Genomic DNA, 18,643 nt, shown 5'->3' on the forward strand with positions numbered 1-18,643 from the left:
AGCACTTAAAACATTTTTTTTTATATCTTGCTTTAACTTTTTAAGCCAAAATGAAAATTACATGTGAATAATTCAAATATACATTTCTAGCCACTATGTTTCTTTACACTTTGGTAAAAAATGTTCCTGGATTTTAAACTACTTGTATTTTATAGAGACTAAATTGTCTTACTCTGCACACATAAAGAAGTAGCATAATGACATATATGAAGTGGACAACTGAGTCTTTTTTATTCATTGATGAGAATGATGGTGATATTTTATGTACATTAAGCCCAACCGAATCCCAATTCTTCAAGTTTGTGTGCTGGCAAAATATTCACCATACACCAAAATAGACCCGATTTATAAACTGATAAAAGACTTTGCTCAAAACTTTCAAAAGAAGTAAAATGAGTTTTACTTTGAAATGACTTTTCTGCCCAAGCAGCTAAACTTTCAGTTTAAAGGCGGTTGAAGGGGCGAGGAGAGCATCATTTTCCCGAGTGCATTAACACACGGCTTTTTACACAGTGCTTTTCTCCCATGAACTGGACAGGTCTTCATAAACATTAATTAATTCTCACTATCCTTATGACGCCCACTTCCCAGTACAAACTATTAGGCTAGGCTGAGTAGCGCGTCCGACGCTCTGGATGCTATAATTACATAACAGTTCTCCGACCTGTGCTCATCCACGGAGCTCACGTACAACACCAGCGGACCTTCACACTGCAGATCAAACAGTCTAGTCTGCGAAACACTCAGAGGGACACTTTGGCATTCACTCCTTACTGGACTGGGACCACAGAACACCCTTTAAATACTAGGCCCTGCCCCTTAGCTACTCTGAGCAGCACTGGGCATGGAAAAGTGTTTGCTTTTGAAAGTTTTCAGACAACAAGTGTTGTTTGTTAACCATTTAAATGAACAGAACAAAGCTAATAAATAAGAACTAGTTTCTTCCACGTAGTTTATGCAAAAACACCCTATTTAAAGGAAATTCATAGTAAATAATAGTACACAGTAACCTGCTTCTCAAAGGATTCTGAGAATAGCTCAGTGAGTTAACTGAGAAATGTCTTTGGGACCACAGACTCAGACTTACCTTGAAAGTCTGAACGGGACTAGTTTTGCCACCTTTAATTCAGGATATTTAAGTCTTCTCTCTGACCTCAAATTAAAGCATGTAGAGAACCGGTTTTCTCTCCTCAGTACAGACAAGCTCCAGTCTTTTCTTTTGTCAACTTTTAACTGTACAGAGCAGAGACTACAACAAACATAACATTTAATTTGCCTTATTGCAATTTCTTGTCTAGCTATGTTTAGTGGGTGTGTGCACATTTTACATCAGTGTAACAGGAGGGCATATATTTTATGTTCTGCTCTTTTCATTTGGTATTGCTCAATAAACACAAGCCCAGGTGTTGATGTAATGTTCACTATTGTCATTTTTAACAACCATAGAAAGATCATTTCCAATCTTTTGCTATTATAACCAGTGTTAATATCAATTTATTGGGAAAAATTACTGTTTTCCTCTTCAGATTATTTCTATGGGGTGTGTCCCCCAAAGTGTCAAAGAGTATAAACAATTTTAGAGGTTTTATTGCAGGTTACCTGTATGCCCCAGAAAAAAAAATTAATGGCTTCATTTACAGAAACATCAGCAATTGATGGGTGTAATTACATGAGCTGTTTAGATTAACCTTTGAGCTGCAATGTAAACTCTAAGTTGTATTAATTTGCATTGTAACTGCTAGTGACATTGTACATTTTTTGTGATTATTTAGCATTTGCATTTTCTTTTGCACAAAAATATATTTCCAAAAATGTGAAATGTGAAATACTTCCTGTCCCTCTCCCTCAATCTATGTCTCTCTCTCTCTCTCTCTCTCTCTGTCTCTCTCTCTCTCTCTGTCTTTCTTTCTCTCTCTCTCAACTTCTCTCTCTCTCTCTCTCTCTCTCTCTCTCTCTCTCTCTCTCTCAAGCACTCTGAATAAAATTATATTGCATATATTTATGTGGCAGACGCTTCTAGAGACAAGATTATCTAAGGAAGACAAGTGGGCCAAGGTTTCCATTCTCATGGAGCTTTCGTTGCAGTAAAGTAATGATAAACATACATACACAGAGACAGAAAATTTCATATGTCAGTGAAGAACACAGACTGAATCCCATGGCTGACATGCTGGAAGGAGGGAGCTGTTTTAGAGCAGCTCATCAGAAAAGGCCTCACTGAGAAGGACACATTCGAGTTGGGAACTGAATAACAACAGGGGCAACCTTGTGGAGACTGCAGCAGAACCTTTGAGGCAGAAGGGACAGCAGACAGAACATCCAAGGCAGGAATGAACACATGTGGTGGTTAAACAACAGAAAGAAGCCTTGGGTGGCTGGAAGCTAAAGAACAAGGGAAAAGGAGGCCTGAAGTGCCCTCAGAGAGATAGGCAAGGGCCAAGTCATGCAAAAGGCGATGTAAGGTTAAAGATCTGTGGAAGAAAAGGGGGTACTATGGTCACATAAATTGAGGTATCACTGGGTTGACTGAAGGTAAGCAGGCTTCTCCCTGTGTGACTTTTCAAAGCCTTTAAAATGTGAATGTTCATTGTAAATTTCTAAGAGGGTGATACAGTACTCAGGGTTTCCCAAGTATATTTGGTCACATCACAGCATTCCTTTTTCATGAAGGAGCTCTTGAGCCTACTGCTTCAAGAAAAATGCTGTAGGGAACACTGGCCAAAAGAAGGGGTGGACAGTCTACCATTTTCAGGCCTAATCCAGTCTGCCACCAGTTTTTTACAGCGTGAACTAAGAATAGTTTTTACATTTGTAAATAGTCCTTTAAAAATCTAAAGATTTCATAACATAGGAAAATTATATGAAATTCAAAATATTATGCCCCTCAATAAAGTTTTATTGAGACACAGTCATGTGTATTTATTATTCTCTATGGCTATGTTTGTGTAACAGTGACAAAGTTGAGTATTTGGGACAGAGACCTAGGTTCCATAAAGCCTACAGTACTTACTATCTGGCCCTTTATGGAAAAAGTTTGTCAACCTCTGGTCTAAATCATCTGTCTAGTTACTTTGATTATAAATCTTCACATGGACCTTGCATTATAGCCATAACTTATATACTTTATAGTAAATATTTATCAAGTACTTGTCCTTTCATACGCCATTGCTTTGCCTTATATATTTATTTGTACTACATTTTGTTATAAACTTTTAAAAATGTCTACTTATTAAACCCAGTTTCTTTACCTTTAAGAATACCCTCAATTTCTTAAGCAGTCAATGTGTATTTCTTTGATAAGCTAGATAATAGGCAATTCTGTTTTATCACACTTAAAAATAAGTTATGGTTAACTTTTTAATATGTTTAGACATTTTTGAAGTTTGGTGTAATATACACATCTATAACTTTCGCAGGTCACTCATTTAACCTAGTATTTCTTAGTAACTCCTATTCCTACTCCTATATTACTTCTAGTTTGTCAGATGTTAAGCTCTAACAATATTTTAAATCTGTTTCTGAGCTATCTGCTTATTCCACTGATATCGTTTTCTTTCTGTTGATAACCTAATAACAAAGGCTTCTTCTAATTGTAATTTTATAACATATTTTTATATCTGCTAAGGCCAGTCTACTATTATTACCTTAAAATTTGAGGGTGTCTCTTTCCCCATTCATTGACCTACCTGAATATCTTAAATTCCATAAAATATGTTCAAAGAGATTTTAGTTAGTGTTGCATTAAATTAACCTAAGGAACATTTTCATTTTCATCATAACACAATTTTCCCACCAATGGCCAGGCTTCTATCTAAAAGATATCCATATGTTTTTTAAAAAGAGTGCCCCAGCATTACAACACAGGGATGCAATCCATTCCTTATAAATTCACGTTTATCTTAGTAGGTGCTTACTTTTATGTTTAAAATTCTGGATGTTTATATTTAGTTATGAATGTTCAATCGGAATACACTTTCATAGTGAACTATTCTAGGAAAATAGAAGCCCCTTCCTGACTCTCCCCTACCCTGTCACACTCCCCTCCTCAGGGGCACGCTTCTCTTAGAGAAGCCTATAAAATTTGTCAATGGATAAAACACTGCAGAAAAGACCAAAGATCATTTTTGTCTTGCTTGTCATTTGTCTTGTCATTCTCTTCTTCCAATATGTCCCTAAATTTACTGTTGTTAAAGTCACCATGACTTGTCATACAATACCATTGTATGACAATGGGTAGAAACAGATTCTCCCACAAATGCTCAAAATGTAACAGTTTTCAACTCAAAATCACAGTTTGACTTCTAGCAGCAAATCTTTTATATTTTTGTAATTGCCCCCTCTTATTGACAGAGTTTATTAAAGGCCTGGTTTCTTCCCTCAGATCCCTGTGACTAATCTCCCAATTTGGAAATAATAGACACGTTAAAAGGAGTACCAATAGATCCCATGCTAATTAGAGCTTGGGAGTGTTCAATCTTCTAGAATGCTCAACAGTCCCCTTTATTTATGGTGGTGGGTCTCTAAGGTGGCACATATTTGGTTAAAATAAATTATGTGCTAATTCTAGAGAGTTGCTAAGTGATAGTTAAATAAACAACAAGCTACACATAGTGTAGGCCCTCAGACACCCCTGATTTAAATGCATAGATGAGTTTAGGTAGAACAAGTAGGATAGCCAAGTGACAAACAGCATATCAAGATAAATTTGTATTATTCCCATGCAAAGTGTCATCAACATATTAAAAATCTCTTCCCTGATTTATTTGGGTTTTTTTAAATTAAAAATAAAATGCAATGTCTGTAAAGAATAGGAGCGGGGATTTTAGTGAAGTTTGTTTGTTTCCCTGGAGTTTCACCTGCAAGTCTATACTAACTAGCCAAAACAAACAATGCTAGCAGAACTGCCCTCTCAGCAGCTATATGCTAAATCCTATAACTCTTCATCCGGAAAAGCCGGTCAATCTCAAGCTAGACAGTGAGCAAAACAGTCTGAAGTTTTGGAGTTTAGGGGCGGGAAAAGGTTGATCAAACCCACTTATCACACTCCTGAGTTTTGAAAGACTGTGGGAAAAGTGACTCCCCTTGTTCACGGTGCTCACCCCCTCCTTTCCAGCTAAATGGAATGCTTTGCTATGCAAATAACAAGTCGGATCTCAGAGGAAGTGAAGGACTCAAGACAGTAAAGGAACTCACCTTTTGGAAGTAAATTAACTCTTTTAAGGTACCATTGAACAAATTACTTCTCCATGCTCTAAAGTTCTTAGTGCCCTAAAACCTCAAACTCGCCTGAGATTAGTTTGTTCCTTCGAGGGTCAGGCCTCATAAAGAGTAAGTCCCTTTGGAAAAACATCTTTTGTCTGCCCTAGTTAAAGCACACAAGAGAAGCATGTGGAAATCACTCAGCAAGTCGACATTTGTGTTTGACCCCAACCTACTGGAATCTGAAGGTTGAAAGTGTCAAGGTCAGTTCGGAGCCTAGTAACCTAACTGTTTGAATAGGTTTCAATTTGGTAATTACTGTATTGAGATAATTCTGCCTCCCTTTCCCATCACCATCAGTTCCCAAGAAAACTGGTGCAAGTAGTCAGGGCAAGAAAATCAAAGAAACATGTTAAATCCAGTAGGAAATTGCTCTACTCAACCAATGGCTTCCAAGAGTCTGAGACAAAGATCTTTTAACATGCCTCTCCTTCTCTGAGTCACAGCTGATTTTCTCCAGAGAAGGAACATATTCCCAAGATAACTAAATCAGGCAGGCACAAGTCCTCCAATATAACATTGCCTGGATGTCAAGTAACCCACTTTTTAGGATACTTAAAGCATACAAAAGAGCATTCTGTTTAGTACTGAACCATAACATTTAAGCTGAGTCTTAAGAAATCAGTAAGAATCTTAACGAAATTTGGTAGCGATTCCCACAGCCCACAGCTAGGCTGCTTTATATTACCTGAGGGTAACTAAGTTTTATATCCTGCCTACTTCCACAAAGAGGGAAGGTGATCCACATTAACATATGTATAACCCATACATTTTAGATTTAAAATATGTTAATATTACATTTATCTGAAAATAAAAATAACAGCTATATGAAAATATGTAAAAATGTGGGCAAATACTAAAAAAGAACATAGAAAAACATAAATAGTTGTTTTAGGATGATGTAACTGTAAGCCAATTTGCTTTCTTATTAAAAAATTATTAATATTTTAATAAAACCTAGAAACAACAGGAAGAAAGATATAGTTGCAGCTAAGCAACTGGAATGAGGTATTACAATTGCACTTTAAATATTCAGGTCTGAACTTTCTGGAAGTGAGATTAACGCTTTGGTTATAATAGCTCAAACTGACCAGTTAAAGATGTATCAGTCAGTACTCCAAAGATACACATTTTTCTACTTCTGAATCCTAGGGACATTGGGTATCGCCTTAAACATCCTGTTGTTATCCTCAAAAAAAAGCACTTCATTATTTTTGCATAATAATCAAGACTAATGTAAGTTGAAATACAGTTAAAAATTCTCTCTCTCTCCTCTCTCTCTCTCTCTCTCTCTCTCTATATATATATATATATATACATATATATATATATATATATATATATATATATATATATATATATATGTATATATATATATACCTTTGTACTCTTCCCCTGGGTCCTAACCTCAATAACAAATTGCTTCCAAAACCAAATGACAAGAATTTAAAAAATTCAATCAGCATGCAAGTTGAGGTGAACACAGTTATACCTTTTCACAACTGAATTATGTGTGAACAACTATGTGCAGGATGGAGTCAGTTCCTGGGACAAGAGGAACAGAGAAACAAGTTCAGGAGTAAACAATAGAATCCAATGTTTTAAACTCTCAATCAATGTGCTTTGGACCCTTTAGGAAATTATCTGCTGGCCAGGCTCCAATTAATAAAACTGGAAAAAAAATTTTTGCTAAAGTAATGACAATGAAACTATGCAAAACTAGAATCTACTTGCACCTTGGCTGGGAGTTCAAAGATTTGGGGGCGGGAGGGCTTGTTGTTTTTAAATACTTTTGTTAGAAAGTAAGTTGTAAAAAGTTAAGAGAGATCAATGAGATATTTTCTTCAGAAAATATGGCAAAACTGAAAGCTAGACTTAAGAAATTCTCATTAGTAACATAATTCAGCAAATTATTGTTCCATCTTGTCTTCTTTTCCTCAAATTTCACATTTTTGAAGTAAACATTTCTGAATCCTATAGTATTATATTTTCTGAATAATTTGTTCTGAATAACATAACAGCATTTATATTTTCATTCAGAGTTTTTAAAGAATATCTTTGAAGAGAGAAAAAGCAGACACAATCGGAATTTGCTTCAGTTAATACCTTAAGTAAAGTGATTTAGGAATAGTAATTTCAAATAGCTTCTTCAGTGAGATAATATTCTAATTTATTTTTCTAGGATTGACTAAATGTTGCACACCTTGAATTTTTTGTTTATTTTTCAAATTTTCTTTCTTTTTCGTTTCTTTTTTTTTTTTTTTAAATATTAGAACAATCCAAATTTTTTCCTAAAACCAACCACTTTTCTTCATTGGTAACCACTGAAGTTTCGAACCTTTGTTTATTCTGCCACTAAGTGTTGAAAGCATAGAGAAATGGGACCCTTGCAATTCTACCAGGGCCACATTTCTAACTACTCTTAATTTATTTCCAGTTAAGTTTTCAGAATTGTGCTAGTCTATCTCAAATGGCACGCCTGAATAATCCTGCATCAATTCTAATCTGGCAGTCCACCAATTATCCTAAATTGCTCCAGGGAATAGTAATAACCTTCTGATTCTCAGGTAATGTAAGGTCATCGACGTTGCTTTTGCATTGTTCTTTTCATTTTGAAAAGAAATGGGTGCATATTTTATACAATTTGCTCTGTGTTGAAGCAAAAGTATCATTGAGGACAGTTTGGAGTCTTGGGCCTCAGGCTTTATTCTCTGATTCACCTCAGGGATCAGGTGGCTGGTGGAGGGTGCAGTGCACTGAGTCCTTGGGCCACAGGCCCAGAAGAGGTCAGCTGAGGCGCTGTCAAGTATTATGGGCTTGGCATCTCACTTGTGAAACAAATCAGCCAACTCCACTCAAGCACACCTTTTCTATTCCCTTCCCTCCCCCAAAGGTTGGAGACGGAGAGTGTGCTCGCAGTTTGGCCTGAGCCCGAGGCCCTGACTCCGACCTTCTGCGAGTGGGTCTGCTCCCCACTCGCCATGCCCCCATTCAGTCACTCCAAGATGCGGCCCACCGTGAGCTCGGTGCAAGGAGAGCCTCAATACCTAATTCCTGCTTTCGCCCCCCAACAGAAAACGCCTAAAGATCTCGACGTCTCTAACCACCCCTCCACCTTGGGAGCTTGCTCCCAAGACTCCACGGCTCTGCGCGGCCGCCTGACCCCATTTCACGTGAAATGTGCCCACCGCCCTCAGGACCCGCCTGCGCTAATCAGATCCGTCTGTCTTTGCAGAGCTTCACCTGAGCTGGGGTCCCGGAGGGCGGAGGGGCTGGATGGGCGTTCAGCTCAGGCGGGGGGCACCTGAAATCTGCAATCTGGCTGGAGAGGGGCTGAGCCCAGGCTGCCCGCGGTGCCGCTCTGGCGCGGCCGCCAGGTGCACGATCTAATCCTCCGCGAGGAAGACGCCCCCTGGCGCCCCCGCGGCCGCGGGGCCTGGGAGAAACCGGAACGGGAGGGGGCGGAGCCTGTCGGCGGGATCTTGACGTCCATCCAAGGCCAGGTGATTATTGGGGTCTGCCAGCGCCGCTGCTGTCCCGAGCCCTCTCAGTGTGGCGTTGCCCGGCGGCAAGGGGGTGGTGGAATGAAGCACGGTCAAGAGAGAAAACAAAGTCAGCAGGTCACCTGGCAGGTTCTGAGCGAATTATGCAACGAAAGCCGGGGCATGTGTGATGCCTTCCACCACCACCGCCGCCAGCCCCCCGCCCATTTCTTTTTCTTAAGCTCCCAGGAAGCCGGTTCCAGTTTAAGGGTTGGGCAGGGATCAACCAAGCAGCTCCTCTGATGTGGTTATGACTTTGCTGAACTCCTCAAGAGCGATTCTCCCTCCCCATCTTTCTTTAAGTAATGGAAACATTACTACTCTGGGGGGGGGGGGACGAGATATGAAAAGGGAAAATGACGGGCTTGATCCAAAAGCAACGCCGAGAATCACCCTACAACTTCCATAAGGTACTGGGTCGAACACTGGTGCAAAACACAAAAGACTGAAACCTAAAGTAAATCATCGCCACACACATTCAATTCCTTATCTCCAGGGTCCTCAGGACTATGCCCTCAAACAGAATTTAAAGAGTTAAAGCTGGCCATAGCTCGTTGTTTTTCATGCTAACATTGTGGCATTAGGACTATTTTGTTAACTAGGTATATGCAATTCACAGAATTTCACGGTAAATTCCCCAGACCAAATATTTGGCTGAACAAATAAACAACATTATCCATTCCTGAAAATAAGCCAGTAGCAGGAGGGGGAGGTTGGGGGGAGGGTGGTTGCTAGAAAGTGACCTGAGCCGGGCAGCCACTGGGCTCAGGACTCACCCTCCCTCGGATAATTTGTCCAAGTGCTAGAGATCAGTGGGTTCCTTTTCAATGACACGGACATTTCAGAAAGTTGCTGGAAATCGGGCAAAACAAAACGAGGCCGCCTGAGGGAAACCCATAATGGGCTTCCCCTAAATGATTTATTCGACCTCCATACTATTAATCAAAGGGGCAGCGACCTGGGGGGCTAGAGAGGGGGGGGAGTAACCCTCTTTGCAGGGAGTTTTGGAGGAACTGTGGAGTCTTGCTGCCTTTGCCTGGGGCTCTGGTCTCCTCTCTCCACCTGTGCTCTCCGGGGAGCTGGGGCTTTGGCAACCGTTCCACTTCTGTTTTTATTGGTTTCCACTAAGCTGCTCCTTTTGGAGGATTGTAGGATTTCAGTAATTAAAAACAAAAATGAATCCTGCTTCACCCACCCCACCCCCAAGGGCACATGGAAGAGTGTGTGTACGTGAACGCAGGGAGTGCACACACACCACCAACACTCACGTCTTCATCTTCACAATGAAGAAATGCACTTCTATCAGAACACCCTACACAACTATTCGAAGACACTGCTTTCCCCCAAACACATCCAAACCTGTACAGGAAAAAATGCACATAAGAAATGAGCCTAAGCAGGCTAAAATTCCAGGCTTAATGTAGTTGCTGGTGGCAAGTAAGAAAAAGCAAAGTTCTGTCCTCTGGTCCTCTTAGCCACTATATCCATGTCATTCTACCTTGCTCACAGCCCTTGAGAGAAACTGTCAAACACATAGGAATTTTCCTTTTTAATTGTGGCCCAACTTTAAGCTTTCTCCTCAGAAGACCACATCCACCAAGTACGTCACTTTCTGACAAGCTCCAGGGAAGCAGGTGGGCAGCACAGAGAAGCACGGAGAGTTGACTTGCTCAAGAGATGCTATATGGTGGAACATTTTCACAGGGCCTACTTAGAAGTTCTGACCCTTCAGTATCTGACCCCATTGCCACCACACACCCCGTCTAATCTGTTGGAATTTTGAACTCAATAAAGGCCATGTGGGGAATAGGACACAAGGAAAAGAAGTCAAGAAACGCTGGAGAATTCCACCATGTGGTATATTAAAAGTGGTCACCAAATTTTTTGAAGGTAAGGAAAATTACTTATTGGCTAAAACCCACTTCTCAAAAAACAAAACAAACAAAAAACCTGTTAAAACACATACACACATGTTAATATGAGTGTGCAAATTAGTTTTGGATTGAAATTATAACACTGGTGTTTGTAATTACTGGAGACACCCTGGGGTATCATAAAAGTAGAGGTGGGAACCATTTCCCAAGTTTTGAGACTCTTATCCATCACACTTGGTTAGGATGTACCTCTAACAGGTGAGCAAAAACAGAAGATGTACAAGGAGCCCAAAATTGAACCTTTAATCTGGCCTCCTCCTTTCATCCCACTGTTTCTCTGTGGCATGTGTCATCCAGATGGGAGAGGATGCTGCGTCCTTGTTAACATTAAATAGAAATGCAAAACAATTCATCTTGGTAATTACCATCTCTCTACCATCAGTTTACTTCCTGTCTCTCGAACTTAACCACCTCCAGTTACCACCCTGACTTCCATTCTGCCCCCAGCCCCACCTTAACAGGAAAAAAATATTCATTGAAAAGAGAGGGGGCAGAAGGAAAAGAGAAAGGATTAAAGAGAAAAAGAACATAGTTTACCTTTAAAATAATGACTCATTTTATTTTTTCTTTTAATACGTAGTTATAAATATATTTTGTCAAAATATATGATCAATATGGTCAAAACATTTGCACGTAAAGTCATAAATAAGGTCAAGGTGAATGTTTAGGTTTTTTTTTTTCCTTTTTTTTTTAAAGATAAAAGTCCAGCTATAAGGAAGCAGTCTGTGTAATGTGTGGGTCAGTGGATGGGAATGTGTGTATGTGTGTGTTTGTGTGTATGTGTGTGTGTGTGTGTGTCCAAGGACTACTGATCTCAGCGGCACCCACATCCCTCTACTACCATCTCCTGATAATTTTTCAGTACCACCTTGTCATACTCATCCAGGTACAGCATGGAGATGGCGCTCAGTTCAGTGGGAACACAACACGCTTTGGGGATACTGGAATTGACAGAGTTGACCAGGGTCTGCACAATGGCGTGGTTGGTTGAGTTGAGGTGGTCAGCCAGTGGAAAGGGGCAGTCCCCATGGCAGTAGAAGGCCTGGTAGCCTGGTGGGGCCACAATCCAGTCATTCCAACCCACATCGCTGAAGTCCACATAGAGCGAGTGACGCCGGCAGTTCTTATTCTTCTTCCGGGCCCTCTGTGGGTGATGTTTAGGACTACGCTTGGCCCTCCGCCTTCGGGTCAAGGCATGTCCCCGGCCATCATGGCCAAAGGTGACCAGGAGGGGCCGGAGCTGGGCCCAATCCCCACTTCCTTGAGGTAACGATCGGCTAATCCTGACATGCTGGCCCTGGTGGGTCCGTGTCTGATGGAGGTGAGTCACCTCAATGGCCAGCCCATAGTTGGGCTGTTTCTCCCTGGTCCAGCGAAGGACCGCAGGACTCACATCGAAAGTTTCCCACCGTGTCACATTGTGGTGGACCAGTCTCGTGTCCAGTAGTCGTGTGATGAGGTGCCCAGGCACTAGTTCTGCTGGGGGCTTCATAACCTCATAAATGTTTATTCGGTGGAAGCCCTGCTCCCAATCAGGGCCCTGGTCCACCTGCTCCCGGAAGAGTCGAAGCTCTGCAGACGATATCATCTCACTCTCTGGGATGCTGCTGAGGTTAAAGAGGAAACGAAAAGCAGAGTTTTCGCTGGTCCCTGGGATGTTCTCCAGATGTTCTAGGCACAGTTGGGGAGGAAAAGAAAAAGGAAAAAACAACAACACATGAACTTTTTTAAGAGATTGAAAAATCAAGAAATAGCTAAGAGTTGGGTGATGAGTGGTGAATTCTGCTTACATAGTGGAAGCTTATTTTGGGGAAATAAGCATATCTTTTAATTTGAAGGAGCAGATAAATGGGGCAGCTAGCAAACTCAGTGAAACTTAGCTAGCATTCGGCAAGCACCAAAGACAGAAAGTATCTCCCAACCTCCTTCATATGTCTAATAATTTCCATGTGTCAACTCCTTACTCCACCACCATCAGACTCCCCTTTTAAAGCCCTCTTGGCTTTGTGTGTGCAGTTTTCTTTACAAGTGGTTGTAAAGAAAAAGAGGGGCCAACAGACCAGAGGTAGGAGGAAACATGCACACAACCACCCTCTCCCTCTTCTTCCACTTTCGAGTATGTTACTAAACATTTCCCCAGCGATCTTGAAAACACAGAGCATGCCTTGTTGATCATGTTACAGAGGGGAAAATAAATTCCAACACAGTAATGATGCTGGTGGATTAATAACTCAGATTTACTTTGGAAAAGAAACATCCGCTAGGAAACATTCAGATCGGATTACAAGGCCCCTATTGAATAAACCTGACAAATACACAGCTGTAACATTAAATTCAGTAGGTGCTTTGAAAAAAAACGGGCAGAAAACCTGGCAGAAAAGGCTTTGATATAGCAAAAACACACCGCTGGGGCTAGCCCACGTCTGCGTGGTGTCATTCCTCTTCCCCCAGCCCCTCCCCTCTGTCTCCGAAAAATAAATTTAGCCACAGCTCTGGAAATTCTTGGAGGTAGGCAGCTCTGTTCTCCAGCCTCCTGGATTTGGGGCTTTGATGTAACCTGAACTCTTCTCCCCCGGGGCTTCCATTGCCCCACCAGCCAGCCCTATTGGCCCTCCCCCGCCCAGACTCAGGGTAGGGACTGACCTTCGTGGTGGAAACTCCTCACGGTGTTGGCCCGACTGGCGCGGCGTTCAGGGTACTCCAGAGCGATGCTGTGGATCTGCTCTTCCTCTTCCTCCTCCCCAGACTGGAGCCGGTAAAGATCCCGCATGTAATCCGGGATGACGGCGCTCTTGCTAGGCTGCGGGCGGCGGCGCAGCCCAAACATCTGCAGAAGTGTGGCCTCGAAGTCCCGCAGGAGCTCATGGCTCTGCCCTGAGCGGCGTCCTCCCGCGTGGCCCTGAATCTCGGCGACTTTTTTCTTCCCCGTCTCAGGTATCAAACTAGCATGGCTCGCGCCTCCTAGCAGGACTTGGCATAATAAAACGACCATCAGCATTCGGTTACCAGGAATCATGGTGTCTCTGGGGAGGGGGAGGAGGTGGAAAGTTAAAGAATAAATAAACACCAATAACTAGAGAGAAATAGAGATGTCTCCGCATATGCATATAGGGCGAGAGATAGAGGGTCAAGATGTTAAACAGGTCAGAAAGATCAAGTTTGTGTCTTCTTCCCGTCACACACCCCCCACCATCACCAGCTGCAGCCATGCAAGGCCTGAAAGTAGGAATTGCCCTGTAATTACTTGGTCTAACTTGTTTACAGGCAAATAACCCCAAATCAGATAGCCTCCATCCTGTTAATCTTTTTTTGTCCCAACTGCTATCTGAGCTATGATCTCAGCTTGGCTTCTTCAAGGATAAACAGTTAACATTTAGGGGGTAAAACAGAATGGGGGAGGGAGAATTAAAATGCCATCGCTCTCCAATTCAGACCTTCAGTTTCCCTCCCTCTTCCTCCACCCCCATCTTTTTCCTCCCCCCACTTCAGCCCAACTTCCACAACTTTCAGCTGGTTCGGAGCAAGAGGGAGGGAAAGCAGAAAAGCAGGGACAGGACGAAGACATAGGGCGGCAGGGTCCATTGGCCGAGGCGGAGAACGTGGTCCGGGAGCTGACTAACTGTCTTGACGGTTTATTTTACTGTGGCTGATGAGTTTGAAATACCCAGCAAAAAGCATCGGATTGTGCCCGCTTGCTGACTCCCAGGAAGGGCTGGGGGGGCGGGGGAGGGGGGGGGAGTGATTCCCGGAGCGACCTCTGTGAGTTTTGACAAGCTGCTGGGAACGCAACTAGGGGGCAACCGGCACTCCCCAGTCAAATGGGAGGGTGGGATGATGAGCCCAAAAGGTATAACCCCGGGCTGAGGACCTTTAATTCTTTAGCCGCCTCGCATTTCCCTTTTTTGCAACGCACCGGATCTGAGAGTGCGGGTGGGAGCAAGCAGCGCTTTAAACAGAACCGGTACATCTAGCGCGCCGCGGCTGCCTGGCCCAGAAGCGGCAGCGCTGCCAGAAAGTGGAGTGTGGGCTCTGGAAGGAAGGTCCGCCGAGAGGGACTAGAGGCGAGCAGGGGTGGGGCGGGCAGAATGAATTCCCAGGAGAGGGAAAGAAGAGGTGTCTACTCACTGACAGAAAACAAGGCATATAATAACAGTCCATGATTCTTGACAGCCAATCTGGAACAAACTTGCTGGAAAGGCTCAGAGGAGCTGCGGCAGTGCGTCGCTCAGGATGGCACTAAGGAATGGCTCCTAAAATGAATATTTGAATATAATGAGACTCTGGCGCAGACTGGCTCTGTTTTTCTTCCAGCCCCTCTGAGTCACGTGAAGTCAGAGGCTCCGCCCCGCGCACGCAGGAGCCGGCCCTCCCTGCGGCAGGCGGTGAAAGGGCCCGCAGGCCCCCCCGCAGCCCCGCCCCCTCTCGGAGAGGCCAGCCTCCGAGCTTGCGGCCCGAACCTCCCGCGGTCTGGGAGGAGCTGCCGGAGGCGATCGGCGGAGACTTCGGCGGGTCCCCCAGCGCAGCACGCGGAGGACGCGGTCCTCGCCTCTACCTGAGGCTTTTGGTGCGTCGGGCCGGTCCCTCGCGTCAGCGGCCTGAAGCCGAAGGATCTGGGGCGCACTGGAGGGGCTGTGCCCTGCAGTGCGAACCCGGCCCAAAGAGGCTGGGAGCGGGAGTGTCTGCCTCTCAAAGCCTCACCACCAAGGGGCACTTAAAAAGGAAAGCGCTCAGCAACACTCCTCACCCTCGCGCGTACCCGGCCACCTCCTCCCCAGAGTCTCCGCGAAGCCAAATACTGCTCCCAGGGACAGCCAGTCACCCCCTGGCGAACGCCTGCGAGACGAACTGGGCAGCCTCTTCAGCTCCCAGTCCAAAGCGGCAGACCCTGTCACGCACCGGGCCGAAAGGGACGGTGGTTGGCGGCGATCATTGTGGGAATGTGGGGAGGGAGCGGCCGCTGGGCTACTTTTTTGGTTCCATTACGGAGAGAAGCTCCGCACCACGTCGGCCTCGGCGTCCCCCAGAGCCCAGCATAAATCCCCAAAGAAAGCGGTCGGCGGGGCAATTCAGGGCGGAGGGCGGACTCAAAAGGAGGCGTCGCCGAGGAGTTGGCTCGTCACAAGTTTCAGGTCTTAATGTCGCCGAGGTTTTACAACTCCAGACCCGGCGCAGAAAGGAAATCCCACCACGTTCCCAGGAGTCGAGAAAAACGTGAACAGCTTTCAGCCTGCGCTCGACCTCTGCGTCTGCATCTCTTTCTCTCTCCCTCTCTCTCTCCAGCTTGTCTTATTTTTTAAACCACCACTCCTCCCCCCGCCACTTCCTTCCCCACCCCCTTCCTCCATGCACCAGCTGCAAAGTCGCAGCAAATATTTCTTCAGGAATTTTACCAACCCACAACTCAAGGAATTACTGGGATGTCCTAACTCTACGGAAGATGCTGCACGCGTGGGTACCTCAGCACAGGGGCCTTTTGGAAAATCTGACCCGCGAATCTCTGCGTCAGCGTGGGTCCGACCCGGGGTCCCCAGCTCCACGACTCCCGCTCCAAAGCCCACTGCACCGGCCTTCCTTTCCTGAGGCTGTTGCCAGTTTCTGCCTTGGGTCGCTGCAGAGATCGAGGGCTCAGGTTGCCAGCCTCACTCGCCCCCACAAACTTGGGTTTCTTCTTGGGGGCACTCGCGGGAAGCCTTTAAGAAAGACGAGTATACAATCAAGTCCTTAGCCCTCGCTCCGGGCCACGGCTGCCGGGCGCCGCCTGACACCGCGGGCCGGGGTGCGGAGGCCGCGGGCGCCCCTGCGCGACCGTCCTTTCTCCGAGACAGCCGCGCCGCTTCTGGAGCGGCTTTCGGTTTTCCCGCTCCCGCGCCACCTTTGGGGCTGACTGCAAAAGGCTTGGGGAGAGCAAAAAGAGTTGGGGGTTTTGTTGGTTTGTTTTTGAGACGCCTGGAACCCTAAAAATTTCCCGTGGGAGGAGCTCCAGAAATGGGAAAAGCAGACGAAAGGCCGGTCCCCACGGGGCGAAGCGACAGTAGAAGGGGCGGGCGCCTGGAATCCCCGGACAATCCTCTGCCCCAGGAGTCCTGCAGGGCGGCGGCGGGAGCACGCGCTGCGCTAAAACCCAGAGGCTGAGGGAAGACCGGGTTGTGTTTCAATTTCGGATTCAGTAAGTAGGATTCATCTCTAATCACGTTTTTCTCCCCACATTTTTTAATTAAAAAAAAATAAAAGCTGAAAAGAACTTTAGGCTTCTGAAATTGTTCTTGTGGGGCGGGGATGCAACTCGTGGCGATGGTCGTTCACTTCCCTGCCAAAGTCTTCCAACGCCGAAGTTTGTGCAGAGGTCGCCTCAGTTTACCAAGTCTCCGTCTTTGGGGGTTTTCACATCTCACAAAGCCTTCAGTCCACAAACTGCGATCCTTACAAACTATCCACCCAAGAGGTGCCCGGCAGGCGTCTGAGGCCGCGGGCTCAACTCCCGCCGGGAGGGACCCGGGGATCTGGCGACCCGATCCCGTCGGCTCTGGAAGGGAGACCCAGTAAGAGCCGCGCGTCCGCCGTGCGGCTCGCCAGCGACTCCCCATAGGACACAGCATCGCAGAAAGACTCGTCCCGGGAGAGCCTGGCACACCGGCCATAGTCCCTAAAGACCCTACACCCTGAAATGATAGAGAAGAACCTCGTGGGATGCTGTAAGTCCACGAAAATAGCTCGTGGAGGTGGCGCGTCGAGCCCCGGTAGTTCGCAAGCTCTCGCTGGCTTCCGCCTGCTGGGGGCCGGGTCGACTGACACTCCCCTCCTCCAGGCTACCCCTCGAGCAGCGCGCAAGCTCCTGTGGCAGCAGAACTCCGCTCCGCACCGCAGAACCAGCCCTAGTTAGGTGTTCTCTCTCTACCCTCGCCCGCCCCTCACCCTCTCCCGACCTCAGAGCCGACACTCCTTTCTCTCCTGGCCCTTCCAGTCTGGGGATCGCAAACGCCAGTCTATCCTCAACGTGTTCCTCTCAAGACCCCGCAGTGTTTCCCAACGACCCCCAACTAAAGGTTTCTCTTCTTCTCTTCTCTCCCGCCCCAAACCTACTAAAGGTAGACATCGCCCAGGACCGCCAGACGGAGAAAGTCGCCTGGGTAGAGGCAGTAGCAGGTATGGAAGTGTCTCTCAGCGCCAGCATCCCTACCTCTAGCACAACCGTTGGGGGAAAAAAAAAAAAAAAAAGGCCACCTTTGCCGCGGCCACAGCCTGAGGGCCGCCCCCCCACCCCCGCTTCTCCCTCCAAGGATGCGCCTCGGCCCTCTCTGCCCGGCAGCCCTCGCCAGGTATCCTTGCTCACCATAGGTCCCTGCAGTAGCGGGCTCGCCAGCAGCAGCTCCTAGGGACCTCTGAACCGCTGCAGTGAACCTGGGCGAGGGCCGAGGACTGGGGCGCTGCAGGTTCGAGACGGTGCGGACGGGAATCCCATCAGGGACAGAGGCGAGATACTCAGCCCGGAGCAGCAGCGGCGTTTCAGGCTCCGGTCCCTCGGCTCGGATGCCAAACTCACCTAGCTTCCGGGCCCGGCTCCGCTCTCCTTCCCTCCCTCCCTTCTCCTCTGCCCTCCCGCATCTTCTCCTTCCTCCTCTTTCCCTCTCTCTTTCTTTCTTTCCTTCCTCCTCCTCTTCTCCCGCAGCCCCTCCCTTCTTCCCTCCTCCCTCGCTCGCCTCCCTTTTTGGGATGGGAGCCCCGCCCACATCCTCCCATCCAGCCGCCGGGCCTCGCCTTGCAGGCCCGGGTCCCGGAAGCCGGGGCAGCGCCCGAGTCCGCAGCTGCCGCTGGGGCTGGGACGCCGCTGCCTCCAGCTCGGGGAAGCGGAGGGGGCTCACCTGGGGACCACGTGCAGAGGTACTAGAAAGCTTGCATGGACTAGTCGCA

General features: G+C 46.2%; 1 protein-coding gene across 11 annotated transcripts; it reads right to left on the reverse strand.

Moving 5' to 3' along the window:
* Positions 1-11,266: 11,266 nt before the first annotated feature.
* On the reverse strand, positions 11,267-18,412 carry BMP4 (bone morphogenetic protein 4). Of its 11 annotated transcripts, none has more exons than XM_081048528.1 (5): positions 18,066-18,412; positions 16,192-16,425; positions 14,861-14,985; positions 13,379-13,758; positions 11,267-12,406 (listed from the first exon to the last, which is right to left on the reverse strand). In XM_081048528.1, exons 4-5 carry the CDS (start codon positions 13,749-13,751, stop codon positions 11,550-11,552), a joined length of 1,230 nt encoding a protein of 409 aa, XP_080904654.1. In that variant the 5' UTR covers positions 13,752-13,758; positions 14,861-14,985; positions 16,192-16,425; positions 18,066-18,412; the 3' UTR covers positions 11,267-11,549. The 11 variants fall into 11 exon arrangements, with proteins under 11 accessions (XP_080904654.1, XP_080904653.1, XP_080904657.1 ...); XM_081048527.1 differs by having other exon boundaries at positions 16,192-17,258; positions 18,066-18,363; XM_081048531.1 differs by having other exon boundaries at positions 16,223-17,258; positions 18,066-18,358.
* Positions 18,413-18,643: the final 231 nt, after the last annotated feature.

The sequence above is a fragment of the Rhinolophus hipposideros genome (genome assembly GCF_964194185.1).
Source record: "Rhinolophus hipposideros genome assembly, chromosome: 5".
Lineage (NCBI taxonomy): Eukaryota > Metazoa > Chordata > Mammalia > Chiroptera > Rhinolophidae > Rhinolophus > Rhinolophus hipposideros.